Source organism: Cyanistes caeruleus, chromosome 4 (assembly GCF_971803275.1).
Source record: "Cyanistes caeruleus chromosome 4, bCyaCae1.hap1.1, whole genome shotgun sequence".
NCBI classification, from domain to species: Eukaryota; Metazoa; Chordata; class Aves; order Passeriformes; family Paridae; genus Cyanistes; species Cyanistes caeruleus.
Genome location: NC_141704.1, coordinates 56522947 through 56537691, shown reverse-complemented (window position 1 = coordinate 56537691; position 14745 = coordinate 56522947). Strand labels below are relative to the sequence as shown.

Sequence of the window (14745 nt, the reverse complement as noted above, 5' to 3'; positions counted from 1 at the left end):
CAAGCACTACGGCGGCTGGGCGTGTCTGCAATACCAAGTTTTGTCCCTACACACAGCAAGCAGAACATCTCTTTGTTCACAGTGCCTAAAGTTACTTTTGACCATTCTCTCCCTGCCATGAAATTCTTTCTGGCTTGTTTTCCTCCCAGGGCTTTAGGTGCTCTACACCTTTTACTGTGCACTCATCTTTTAATCCTTTTCATGCTTCATCCACCAGCATCTTCCAATTGCTTTACTGCTCAGCAACAAAGCACTCTCTGCCCTCCTAATACTGATTTCTCAGCTCTGCTCAGCTCCCATCACACCTTGCTCTCCCAGAGCTTTCCCAGGGGATATGAACACAGGATATTCTCATTTGTGACAGATGAGCAGCTGGCATTCCAGCCAGCCTTAGGGAGACCTGGGATTACTCACAAATCAAACAGGGTGTCCAGCAATGCTTTTCAGTAAGGACAGCAATAGCAGCAGGTAAATGAAATGACTTGGTGCTATTGTGCATCTCCAACATTTCTTCAGAAACATCTCCAGGAGACTCTGGAATAGCTTCTGTCTCACAAGATTGGTGCAGAGGCATTTGGAGTGGACTGAGGCAAGGAATTCCCCAACAGACTGTTCCTCCTGCTTTGGTGCTCCTGGCACATTCCACATTCACAGCTGCTGCCATTTGTCACTGCCATGTCCCAGCAGGTAGATGTAGGAAGGCAGTGTGCTGTCCTGGCCTTTTTTCCACATGAGATCAGGCAGTACATGCCCCACCACCAGGCTCCGCTCTTATTGTTGTGTAGCAGTAGTAGTAGTAGTAGTAGTATTAATGGCAAGTAGACAAGTCAGAAATTTTCACTCATAAATAAAGTGTACTGTCACTCTACCTCAAATTTTTCTTTACCAACAACCAAGGCAGAAATATTCTCTTCAGAGGACAAATAAGTCTGATTTCAAATTAAAGTGATTTCAAGGTGCTTTCAAGATTCAGCACATACATCAAGCCTTGAAAACAAAAATTCTGCTTTCAGCTCGGTATTTATCCAAAGAGTGGAACTGCATTAACTAATAGAAGTATAATATTTCATCTTACAACTTTATATTACCTTCTACTAAAATCCTATTAAGGCTTCATATATGGACTTTTTTAATATACCTGACTTAAAATCTGAACAATTTAACTGAAGCGAATTGAGGTGATTTCTATTGAGCAATTATTCATTCCATAGCTGATAATGTTTTATTTCTCAGGGAAAAAAGCAGAGCATGATAGCTGTACTTAATACTTGTACATGGCTGTTCAAGTCTCTCTTGTTTGCAGAAAATTTGAGTAATAGAATTTAAAACAGGCCCTTGTATTATTTTTTTTTTTACATGATGATTAGTATCTTACTCACTGCATTTCATCTTTGGGCCCAAGAAGTGCTGTGGTCAGAGAAAGGCCTTAATCTGTGGAATTATTCTGTTGCAGACTCCATGTTTCCATACAGGAAAAAAAAAATAGTGTGTTCCACTCCAGCATTTGGGCTCACAGCATAGGAAAGATATTGTGTAGTTATGGTTTGAGACAGTGATTTACAGGATTGGCATATTCATTTTTTTTTCCATGTGCATTTAAAGACTAAAGCCAGAACTGAGTTTGGCAGGAGCACCTATTCTGAGGGCAAATTATGAAATTTATTTTTCAGAAAGTAAAACTCATCATCTGTGAACAATGTATGTTTCAGGTGAAAAAGCAAATAACCTGCAGAGTTATTTTATCTTAGTACAAATTCAATAAAAATGACCTCGGTTTAGGACTTTGTAAAATAAATGTTAACACGTACCACCAAGAAGCCTATCAAATAAAACTACATCTCTCTTTTTTGTTCTTCTGAGGCAAAAATAAAAAGAACAGTACAGTAGATTTTTTTCTGGATTTTAGCAGCAACTTACATACTGATATCTACCTAATGTCCAAAGTAATTCTGCTTCCCATACAGAATATTGATATTGATTTTTACTTTTGAATATCGATGCACAATCTTGTTTCTGCAAACACAGATATTATCTAGGCTTATGAAATTAACACATTGCTAATTCCAAAAATTCCAGTTTCTTGCTTTGAAACCAAAACATTTCACCATGGATGGAGCACATATCATGCAGCAGCAGGCTGTGGTTCTGGGATGTAAAACCACAGAACATTCATGTAATTAAGTTCTGCGAGGTGCATCCACCAACCTTACCTGGGTTCTGGTGCCCAGTAAGCTAATAATTAGCTTTGCTATCTGGCTTTTTGTTTATTTTGGTTATTAACCCTTGACTGTTTAATGGCAGAAGAGCCTTAGGGCAGCATTTTCCAAACAGGATAATACTCTCAACCCACAGTAAATATTTTAGAAGTCTGTTAGTAGCTCATATATTCCTTTCCTCCCATTTTGCTTTGAACCTTCATCTCCAGAATACGTCTCAAAATAATGAATACATGCACACAACTGTTTTTCAGCAAAGGAAGGAAGCCTGCATATTTTAGTTGGCAATTTTAGCTATCCACACAGGCATTTGAAATGGGCAGATATTCACAAAGCCTGTGTTAAGTGGGAAATTTGTTCCTAGGTAATTTCATGGAGCATCCATCTTTTGTGCCCTGCTATGGCACGAGTGCATCCAAGGCACTCTGAGCCCCCAGATGCAAGACCCGCATCAAGCAGTCATTATCTGTGCCCACCCTCTGCCCTCTGAAAGGTAAGGTTAAATTTTAGGATCACCTAGGATAACCTCAGGCTAGGCAAAATGCATTATATAGCAGTTGCAAAGTCCACATCAGCTGTGCTATAACATTATTTAGATGTGTAACATCTCAATAATTATTATGCGGGAAGAAAAAACCTAGCTTGAGCTAAAAGGGAAAGTGTTGCAAACAGTGTGAAACACCTCAGAAATCCTTTCTTCAATATTAATGAGCATATATTTTTTCTACAGCTTTACATCTGCAGCTTCTCAATTCCTAATATGATAGGAAAAAAATAAATCCTAACATCTGTTTGGAATGCACAGCTGAAAGAGTCAGCTCCAAAAACACTTTTAGAGTAACTGGTCTGTTTGGCAACAAACGCCAAGATTTGGAACATTATTTCACTCCTTATCTCCACGTAAAGAAAGGGAAGAATATAAAGTATGTTTAAGGAAAGAAATAATCCAATTTTAAACATTAATATAATTTTATATGGTGAGCAAAGAAAAAAAGAAATGGGTTAAGGACAATATTTTTCAATGCTCAAGAATATGAAAGGGAGGTGAGGGAGAGGAAGTTGGAGGAAATCTAAGTTCATCATGTTCATGAAAGCACCAAAACAGCTGTGCAGCGCTGTCACTCTATGGAAACATTTTTGTGCATGGAAGAAAATTCCTTCAGTCAGGTCTGAAGTCTGTGAAAGGTAGTGGAAAGCTCTTGCAAGAAGCAGAACATACAGCACTAACTCAGTAAAAGCTCAACATAATTGTACTTCAGTAGGGAATTCCCTTCACCAAGCACATTCTGGGTATCTTCCTCACATGCTGCTAACACATATTTTCTGATAGCTGGGGTTAGGTCCCACAACCATTCCTCCGTGTCAGAGGTTCTTGGGGTGCTTACTGTAGAGAAAATTGGTTGCATCACTACTAAGATTGCCTGACTTTTAAACTTGACAAATAACCCTTTGCAAAGACTGAAAGCTTTTATGTCAGCTACACATTTCAGGGCAGAGGTGAAAGGATTTAAAATTACAGGTGAAATATTCTTTAGATATATTAATATTGCTTAAGAAGGAGAATCTTTGCCTGAGGAATACCTTCCCCTGTTTCAGGAGCGCATTGTGGAAGAACTCTGGCACCACCAAACTTTGGCAAAAGATGTATCTGGTGTATGGTACTCTGTAAATGTGTCCTTACTGATCCAGTAAGAACTCCTGAACTAGGAGTCCACTCAGATATATCCAAATTAAAGGCTTTGGGGTAAAGGGTCAAAATTACAGTGGGTACATAGAGAGTTCCATACTTTAAAGCTTTGATGCTATGTTTATATCAAACAGCACAGGTCACTGACAAAGCAAGACAATTAATGCCCAGAGCTTGGGCTCTTTTCCTTCTGAGTGTCTCTAGACCTGTCTAATGGACTAAACTCCCATTAGAGATCAAAGCACATATTCTGATTTAGTCTCTTCTGAGAGGAATACAGACCATATGCTCGACAGTTCCCCTATGATGAGAATGAAAACATAGTAAAAGGACAAACCACTTTGAAGGCACAATCCTCATCCTAATTAAAACATTAATGGAGAAGCACTTTAGGTATGCTTTAATCTAGAGCCTGAACAAATAGAGGTTATTCTCTGTGCTTGTCTGGAGCAGTCCATCACCAGGCATTCTTAATAAAAGCAAGAATATTTTCCTGACACTTTTCTTTGTTCTTCATGTCCTGAGAAAGACTGTCAAGGTGACTGTCATTTAAGCCATGTTACAGAGTTGATAGAATTCTTCCATTCTAAGGGAAAAAAATTATTTGATAGATTCTTGCATTAATAAAACTGACATATATTCAAATAATTTCAACTTTTTTTTCAGAATTCACAACAGGATTTTTGCAGAATTATGGTTTCAAGCAGAAGACAATAGAATGTGTGTTTTCTTACACACCAGATTTAATAGCTGCTTTTTTTGCTTTGTGTGTGTGTGTGGCTGAAGGATAGTGAAAGATCACTGCTCACAACAAATGACAAGAAACTCTGAAAGTTACTTCTTGATGCATTTAATTTCTTTTGTGCTGTTCTAAGAGCTAGGGTATTATCAAGTGTGAGGAACACATTGTAACAGGACCAAAAGCACTCCAGTTGGATCAGGTAAAAACAGGTTACAAAATATTAGGAAAAGAAATACTGAAAAATACAAATGATATCATCCAGTCAAGGTATCAGCTGCAAATCCAAATTCTGAAACCTTTGAAAATCAGTCCCAGGAAAAGTTCACCACTGCCCTTTCAAAAGAAGGATATTCCAGTTCTAGGAGACTAAGCATGCCAACCCTCTACTTGACCTTTGCTGCCTGAAAGGTAAATTGCATCCTCGGTGCACACACAGAGTTGACCTGGGGAACATTGCTCTTTCAGGACTTGTCATTAGGAGGTTTCTTCTTGGCTTCCACATCCTTCTTAAAATCTTCCAGCTTCTTTGCAATGTTAGGAATCTTTAAAGACAAAACAAAACAATCAAACCCCATGCAACAAAAAAATCCAGGGCTACGTAAGTTTCATCAGGAAAGACAATACCATACACACAGCAAGAAATTCTATAAAGTTTAAACTGGTTTTTAAAAGGTATTTCCAGTATCTGTTACCTTGCACAGAGATTAAATCTAAGCAGTATCAGGCAAACAGCAGATGAGAGCACCTCACATGAAGCTTCAGGAAATACTTCAGTTATTAAGGCTATAAGTCAGCCAGTGGTGATGGGAACAGGAGGAAGGAAAAAAGATTACTTTACAGGAAATTTAGCATGACCAGTCTGGCTTCCTGACTGAAAGAAGACAAACTGCCAAGAATAAGCAGATTTAAACACTGATGCACAGGCTTTTGAAGGGGAAATTAGATTGCACTATACTGGTCATAACCCAGGAGAAAAGAGATGCTCAAGAGCATTAAATATGTTCTCAAGAAATTTATTAAGAAATATTTCTCCTAGTTCATCTTGTGGGAAACAAAATTCTTCACTGGGGAATTCTACTGCATTGCAAATTGGCACACTTTTGCAGTTTCACACTTGAATGAAAATTCAATTTACTGTTTGTGAGCTTCAAACCTTCAGCTTTCTCTAACAAATAAAATAATTTTGATAAAATAATCCAGCAGTAAATTTTGATAACTTGAAAAAGAAAAAAAGCTGAGGCTCTTAATAGCAAAGAAAAGGTTATGACTAGCTAAAACTGGGAACTGATAATGCATGATTTTACAAGTTGATTAAAACAAAATTAAAGCAAATTTTCCACTCTTAGCTGTTAAATATATATATATATAGTTATATATACATATATATATATATATCTCCTGGGTTTTTACTTCATATCTAACCTATATGTGACCAGAGCAGAAGTTAATCCAAACAGAATGCAGTTCTCTTATTGAATGGTCTGAGGTTCACAGAACTGGTAAGGTAAGTTCCTCTTACCTTCCTTTTCAGAATTAAGCTCTGTTTGACCAAATGAAATTAAGAGCCCAGCCTGTAACACGCCTGACATTTAAACTACACCAAGAGAACTCCACCACTGTCAGCAGAACCCTCCATGTACTTATTACTGAGCACACTGTGTGTACAGCTGCAGAATTAGGACCTCATTATGACAAGCTTATATAAAATGTCATCTCAAACCAATCATCTTCAACACCAGCAATAAAATTTCCATGTTCATCCTGCAAGTCAGTGCTGCACTTCCAGGGAATCACTTCCAGCAAATCAAAAGCCTGAGTCCCCCTCTTGTGGCAATTCTTTATCAGTGCTGCCAGAAAAGCACCATAGAATGCTTGTGATGCATTTGATACATCCAAATGTATTCTTGTGACTACATCTTTTTAACACCGTAAAACATACATTGCACAGAAACACCAGCCTTTCATTAGTCCTTTTTCTGGAGTAACTGACAGCAAAAATTACCAAAGTTTGTGCATGAACAAAGAGCAAAATGTAAGATTTGTTTTTTAAGCATGAAGACTTCAATACTGAAGATGAGAGGAAAGGAAAACAGAAATGTCACCAAAGCCTCAAAAACTTTGTTTGTTTGGTTTTTTTTTTTTAATTAAGGCTAATACAGATTGCATAAGAATGTTAAAAAATTTAAGTTAAATGTTATTAACTCCTCTAGCCAGAAAGTGAAGCGGCACTGATCTTACAAGAGATCCTGTTGACTCTGCAGAAATTAAAAGCATGTTTTGAAGTCTCAGCTTGAAATCTTCCTCTGCCCTCTCACACTGAAAACTCTGTTAACTGAGAGCTAAAAAAGAGAAAGTTCTCTTTCTTTTCTCACTGTGAGAAAAGAAGGAAAGAAAGATTGCAGGTCAATACACTTTTTGAAGTAGAAGAAAGTATTGAATTTTCAAAAAAAGCTGGCAAAACTTATTTTCATTATTGGTCTGGGAGACAGACATTTCTCATGCTCTGAGGACTTCTATTAGCAAAAAGTTATATTGAATGGAGAACACTGTAAGAAGACAGGCTATCCAAGACAGGAAACAGTATTTTAATGCTGGTAAAATCCATGAGGAATTGATAAACCTTTTCTGATCCTCCTGTCTTTCTGTAGATGCCTGGGCTCTAGGACTGAAGTCCTAGAAGTTTAAGCTTTAAGCAGTACTCTGCCACAGAGAAGATGATGCTTTGCTTCCACTTTTTTTTTTTTTTTTTTGTTCCTATTAAGTTTGGAAAAGACCTACAAGATCACAGAATCCAATCTTTGACCAATCATCACTTTGTGAACTAGACCACAGCATTAAGTGCTATGTTCAGTCATTCCTTGAACACCTCAGGGGTGATGACCCCACCAATTCCCTGTGCAGCCTGTTCCAATGGCTGACCACTCTTCCAGTGAGGTAATTCTGCTGTGAAAGTCTGAGTTCTCCTGTCCTAAAGTCAGCATGATCTGCACTCTGTCTAAAATATATAAACCATCAAAATAAAGCTGATTCAATTCTATTTGAGGGAAAACAGCCATATATCTTCCGATCAGAACAGGTTTCCCTCTGAGAATACCATAATACTTACCTCATAGTTCTGAGCCAGATACATCCCAACCACGTTGCCAAGAGTAAAACCAAGCTAAAAAGGAAGAAAGGGTGAAGAGTTAACATCCTTCCATCAAAAGTTTATTGGCTAAAATAAAGAAAAAGGGATATTGCAAGTTATTTAACGAGTTTCAACTCCACTCCTACTTAATTTCTCATCTTTCAAACAGAGAGGTGCAATTTTACCCATCTTCCTCACCAGAAACACCTCGCCATCATTTCCAAAATACCACACGGTTTTGTTATTCAATCCACATCCCCAAGACTATTTGAATCAAGCTATGTTAATCCTTGTAAGGTTCTCTACACACCCACAAAGGCAGTAACTCCTAGAAAAATGGTGGAGACAGCAGCAGGGACCAACATATCACAGAGCTCTTGGTCCATGCTGGGAATGCCTAAAGCAACACCCCACTAGAACCATGCTCAGTGCTGGAAAGGGACATACATGTTTTAGTATAAGTAAAAAGAACCAAACTTCACAACATGGACTTAAACTGATGTAAACCTGCTTCTTCTATTCTGCAGCAACAGCTGTGCATCTTCCAGACAAACCCTCCTGACCCCAAGAGATTAGTTCTCAGCCAAATCCACTCTGATCTAGGGGCTCCTCCAAGGTAGTACAGTTGGTTGTAAGCCGGGCACAACCTCTTCTGACAACTGTGCACTTACAGTTGATGAAGGGTGTCCATAAAAATGCACTCTGGAAGTAGAGCAAGAGCAAAACACAACCAGTTTCTGGCCCAGACCTTGTCTGCCAGCTGAGTAAAATCCTCAAGCATAATAACACTTCTGAAGTGAAAGAAATTTTTCTCTTAAAAGACAGATGATGAGATTTTCATTCATCTTCTCCTCAGTATCTCATATTTTATTTTTGTTGTTACACTTCAAACTAAGTCTGCCTTTTACCATGAAAGCTCATTTAACTATTTTGAAATAGTTAATTATTTCAAGTTAATACTTGGAAATACTAACAATACTAACAATATTGAAATAGTCAATACTAACTATTTCAATTAACTACTAACTAATAATACTAATATTGTGCTTTCATTTGTTGTTAGTAGACAAATCACCCTTTGTAACAGTTGAGGCCAGCTCTATTTAAGAAAATTGTTATTGCTCATGGTCACTGCTGTGAAAATAAGACTATTTTAAGGAAAATAAAACCAGTGTCCACAAAACAATTTTGCCATCACTTACTGACCAGACATCTTTTCCAGGCCCAAAGCAGCACAGAGCACAATTCATCTTTTCTGTGATTCAGACTCCATAAGCAGCACTGCCGAAAATCTATCTATAGAAAACTAAAACTGGATGAGAGCTGTCATACTGACTTCAAGTTACTTCAGTATTACCTTAAACAGATCTTTGATCTTATTCCTTGTTTATAATCACATTTTTTAAGCTTAGCTTTAACAGTTTAAGAACAAGAAGAATTATTCTTGTGTGTACTGCCCTGGTTAGCATGTGCTCTTGTTGTTTCAATTACCAGATAAGCAGGTACTCTAGAAGATACTAACAAATAATGCACCGATGAAAAACAGACCTGTGATTCCTCTTAATTCAGAGCATCACTCTAGCAGAGGAAAATTTCCTGTACCTTTAATAGTTTCTGGGAAGCTGCCTGGAAACACAAACCAAATCCTTGTTTATTAGGAGTATTCTAGGCTTTTACCCTAGAACCTCTCCAACATAAGTCATATTCTGTTGTGTGGTAACCCCAAATCAGCAGAGATAGTACTGAGACCAGTATTCCCTTTAAATGTAGTCCTTTAGTGGAAAGTCCAGCACTGCATCCACCCAGTTACACTTATTTTTAGAGATGACAATTTGAGCAATGGGGAAAATTAAAGTCACTATTTAAGACTTCACTTATATGGAAACCAAAGCACATAGCCAATGAAAATGTGCATGTTGACTAAAAACAACAGGGCTGATGAGAGTTCAGGGTCTTCCAATTTCCACGCAGCATTTCAAGATGCATTGAAAACAAATAGCTTATTTAATGCTTAACTCTGGACTGCAAAAACACAAGGTTTGTGAGATTATTCCTTTATCTCTCTGCTACAGCCCTAACCAGGCAGAGCAAGAGTCAAACTCCCAATCTACACCCAAGCAGGGAAAAACCACAGAATTAGTATATCTTTTGTCTAACTTTCACACACTAATGAGGCGTTGTAAATATAAAGTATTTTTATCTAGCAACAGCAATTGAAAATACAGCAGAAAACAGTGGAGCTGATAAACACAGAAACTCTGAGAAAGGCTAACCATATTTAGCCTTACTCAAGGTTTTCACTGGCGTGATGAGGGGATTATAAACAGCTTCAGAAATGACTGAGGGTTTCATACTTGTTCTTATGAAGCTGGGATGAGAGATAGGCCTCATTTATTTATTCTATAAAAATAGGCGATATTCTTCCAGCTTATAATAGGCCATCACTTCTTGCTCTGTATCAACACCCCCTATGAAACTCGTTAGCCAGCTGAATTATTTTGCCCCAACAAAAGATGAAGTCTAATAATTCTGCTGCTCCTCGGGGCAGTAAAGACATGCGATCCCTTGCCTTAATTTCCGTATATCCACATCTCCAGCAGTATAAGGGTGTACAAAATGGCAAGGGCTCACGCCCCTGCTGCCACTGAAGGAGCGAGGTATTTATGCTTACACAAAGAAATTTGAGTAGCAAGGGCAGCATCGCCGTGAGCAAGCGGAATCTCCAGGGCAAATTAAGAGCACGACTTGGGAGGAAAAACAAGCCGCGGAACTCCATTTTCAGAGCATCTTTAAGGCAGCGTTCTGCGAGAACAAGGGGGACGGGGGGGGAAGGAGCGGGAGAAGGGAAGCAGCTCGAGGGGGAAGCCGCCCAAGGATGGGGAGCTGCCGGGGAGCCAACACCGGGCTCAGCCGCCCCACTGTCAGGGGCCGGGGCACGGCCGAACATGGGGCCGAGGGGTGGCCGACACGGAACCAGGGAGTGGCTGAACATGGGGCCGGGGGGTGGCCGAACATGGGGCCGGGGAGTGGCCGAACACGGAACCGGGGGGTGGCCGGACGACGGCCGAACATGGGGCCGGGGGGTGTCGGACACCGCGCCCTTCCTCCCTCGGCCGGGCAGCGGCCGCATCGTGCCCTGGCAGCGCGCCGCGCCTCAGAGCCCAGAGCCTTACCAAGAACTGCAGCATGGTGCCCGCTGCCCGCGCTGCCGCCCCGCCCGACAGCCGGGGAAGTCAGGCGGGCGCTGGCTGCTCCCCTTCCGGGCCCGCCCTCACCGCCCTCACCGCCCTCACCGCCCTCACCGCCCTCACCGCCCTCACCGCCCTCACCGCCCTCACCGCCCTCACCGCCCTCACCGCCCTCACCGCCCTCACCGCCATGGCGGGGAAAGGCTCCGGCCCTGCCCCCGGCCCGGCCCCCGGGCAGGCCCCGCCGCGCCCCGCCGTGAGGGGAAGCCGCGACCGCAGCGCTCCCGGCCGCTGCTGAGGGGCTGCACGGAGATGCCGAGCGGTGGTTGTCGTTTGTTTTCGGTTTTTTTTGGGTTTTTTTAGGTTGCATGAGTAGTTCTTTGTGAATCGCTTTGGGTTCAGCTTCTTTTAATGGCTAAACCTTATTCATTGATTCATTAATATTAATTAGGAAGAGTTCTCCTTTTGCAAGTCAGTAAGGGATTGCAAGCTTTATCGCAATTTATTTCAAAACTCGTTCCCCTTCCCCGTATATATATTTATATATGTAAATAGAAATGTATTTATTTATAAATAAATAAAAATAAAAATAAGTTTAAAAAACAAACTCACGAGATATGTAAATTTTTGAGCTATTGGGAAACTACCCTGAAGGCAAGTTACCTCCCATTATGTCTCAGTTCCCAGAGAGCTCAACTGCTCCATCTAATAGGAAGCATGTAGCTTCTGCCTTTTTGGGGAAGGTACCTTGGTGAAGTAAAGAAGTATCTCCTACCCACTTCAGGAAAAAAAGCACAGAAAGATACGAAGTAACATTTTGTTGTTGTTCTGGTGATACCCCAGTAAGGATCCAGACTTGAGACCACTCTCTCCTGAATTTCAGGGTGTCCCAAAGCTGCTGCGTTGTTCTTCCCACCCTGAGCGAGAGCTGACACCTGGAAATAGCACAAAGATTTGAATGGATGTGGCACAAGAGCCGGGGCTGGGCTTCCTTATCCCCTGGGATCACCGGCTCTTCCAGGGGTCTCACAAATGAGCTTCGTTCTGGAAAGAAGAACAAATGAGCTGCTAATGAGTATTTTCCTAATTCTGAAGCCTTCTCCATGTGTGCAGGATCAGAGCACTGAGATAATATTATGCTCAAGCCTGAGCACATGTCAGAAACCAGATGGGGCAAACAGGGCTTTCAGTAGTTATAATGCCTCCACAATATCACAGGGAGATAAGGTTCTTTAAAAATGTTGTTATTATGTTTAGGCTATAATTGAATACAGCGTGTTAGACATCCTTGGCTCAACACTGCTCTGCACAGTTATTTTCCTACATGCCATGATTTTCCTCTGTGACATTTAGCAGACTGCCAAAACTTTTTTTTTTTTTCCTTTAAAGTAGAACTATTCCATTTGTATTAGCCAATGCTGAATCATTTTGGGTCAGAGACTGGAGAGGGTACGTGCTGTGGATGGCATATATTAGTGGAAAGAAGAGCTCAGTCTGGTAGTTATAAATGCAACTCTTATGCTTTTATAAATGGGTGGGGGAGAAGCTAAACCAAAAAAAAAAACAAAAAACAAAAAACCACCAAAAAACCAACCTAAACTTACTTGTCTTGCTGCTAGGGAAGACTTTCTCAATGTTATCTACTGCACTCCGGTGTTCTGCAAGTGCATTCAAGCCCCTGAGGCATGCAGAAAGCTTGTTTGTCAGGAAGTACTGGCTACTCAACATTATTCTCAATTCCTAAATCATATTTGAAGATGCATTCATGTTGATTTAATATTGTTTTTATAGTCTGTGTGCAGTATATATGTACTCCACTTGGGGAAAGTCAGAATACCTTTTTTAAAGGATAACATTTAAATTACCCTGCTTTTGCAATAAATTTGCTGGTTTATGAACATATGAGGACAAGGATGTTTTATATGTTAGGCCCAGTAGAAAAAGAAGGCTGTTCTGTCATGGTATTTTGAGAATTACTAAAAAAGAAGAGCTTACATTCTGATTTCCACATGAGTCTATGTGCCTGGACAAAATCTGCCCCAGTGTGAGAGAAGTGGCTGACATTGCTGCTGGCACTGTTTGTCATACTGAAATTTATAATTAAAAGTTATGGAGATCAGAGGGTATCTTTTATGACAGGAAGAGGACAAATGTCAGACATATCTACAAGAAGAGCCCAAAAGAAGGCCCAGGAAACTAAAGACACATTAGTGTTGCTTCAACCTCCGAGGCAGTGATGGATCAAACTCCTCCTAAAAACTGTTGCAAACCAAATGAAGTAGGTGATTTTTCTGTACAGACAGTAAATATGCTATTGTGAGATCTGAAAGCAGCACCAATGAAATATTTGATGTGAAAACTTGTGATAATTATGTTGCAAATATTTGAGAGTTTGTTTGAATAAAGCGGTAGTATTGATTTAGCCATCATGAGGATGTAAGCAAAGAAAGGTTAGTAGGGAGGAAAAGTATTTTGCCATTCTAAGCAGTATCCTAAGGAGAAATTATAATTTTGCCATAGAAGCCCTTTCTCAGAGCTGAAAATTATTTTAGTCACAGGATATAAAAACTAATTTTAAAAAGTATTCTTTTACTTTCACAATAAATAATATACAACTTTGAATGTAAGTCCTCAGGATACATATGTTAAACATTTTAATACCACTCTTCATTTCCCATGTGTAGCTGGAAAGAGAAATGGAAATCATACTTCTTTCAGCTAGCAATTTTGTAAAATGAGCACCAGATGGAGCCAGAAAACCACCTATTAAAATTTCTGTTAAAGATTTATTATGTTTAATCTGTACAGTTCTGCCCATTTTCTTTGCATTAGTAAAATATCTTTTATAATCTGTGATGTGATTTCAAGGTTTCTGAGAAGTTGTAATTATCCAGGACGTTTTGGTCTTTCCATGGAGACATGCACTATTATAGTACACGATAGATATAGAATGTATTATGCACTTGACATGTGTTGAATTCATAATAAGAAATCAGAACAGCAGGGCAGTCAGTTTGTCAAAAACTTAGTAGAACTTATGACCTTTCAGTAAACCAAGTGTAATTGCCTACCTCAAAAAAAATAGGTAGCCTTTAATCTAAAATTTTTCCTGGTGGAGGTGCAGTTTATTGTTAATTAAAGTTGTTGAAAACATATTTTCCATAATAACTTTCAGTGCCTTTTCTCTTGTCTTAGTGGCTGTATTTCAAAGGCCCTCTGGAGTTCTCAGATCAACAGCCTACTACATTTTCGACTGAAAAACAGAAGGCATCCCTGACTCACCATGTGAGTCAAACTGTTTAAGGCCAAATTTTCAAATGTAGTTATGACTAGAAGAGGTAGTTGGGTTTGGTGGTTCATAACAACCCTCTCAAAGTCAATTTTTACACAGAGCACTCTGAGAGCTGATTCTGTACCCTGGAGTCTGCCTGGCTTTGTGTGAATGATTTGTCAGAGGCACAGAGAGCAGCTTAGCCCTTGGTACCAGCCCTCAGCCAACCTGCTGTGTGTGCCACCTGGGAGCAAACAATCCTCAGCACCTGCTGGAACACAGAGATGTCAGGCAGTTCTGAACCCAGAGTGAGCTCCACAGTGCACTCCAGAGCACTCCCTTCTCCTAAAAGTGCTCCTTAGGAGAAAGTGGGGAAACTTTAGAGCACGAGGAACATCAGCCCCAGGAGAACCAGGAGAGAAAAACCTTCAGAAGGTCTCTGAGCAGCAGGGCTGAAAGGCAGAATGAATCATAAGTTGGACTTGAGGGGTCTGTCACACTCCCAGGGTGACAC

The 14745-nt window shown here is 40.1% G+C and overlaps 1 protein-coding gene across 3 annotated transcripts; it reads right to left on the bottom strand.

Moving 5' to 3' along the window:
• Nucleotides 1–4737: 4737 nt before the first annotated feature.
• STMP1 (short transmembrane mitochondrial protein 1) lies at nucleotides 4738–11060 on the bottom strand. Of its 3 annotated transcripts, XM_086884893.1 has the most exons (4): nucleotides 10946–11038; nucleotides 8979–9068; nucleotides 7752–7805; nucleotides 4738–5187 (listed from the first exon to the last, which is right to left on the bottom strand). In XM_086884893.1, the coding sequence occupies exons 1-4, from the start codon at nucleotides 10958–10960 to the stop codon at nucleotides 5107–5109; spliced, it is 240 nt and encodes a 79-aa protein (XP_086741019.1). In that variant the 5' UTR covers nucleotides 10961–11038; the 3' UTR covers nucleotides 4738–5106. The 3 variants fall into 3 exon arrangements, with proteins under 3 accessions (XP_086741019.1, XP_086741020.1, XP_023793433.2); XM_086884894.1 differs by lacking the exon at nucleotides 8979–9068 and having other exon boundaries at nucleotides 10946–11060; XM_023937665.2 differs by lacking the exons at nucleotides 8979–9068; nucleotides 10946–11038 and adding an exon at nucleotides 10444–10911.
• Between the last annotated feature and the right edge of the window lie 3685 nt (nucleotides 11061–14745).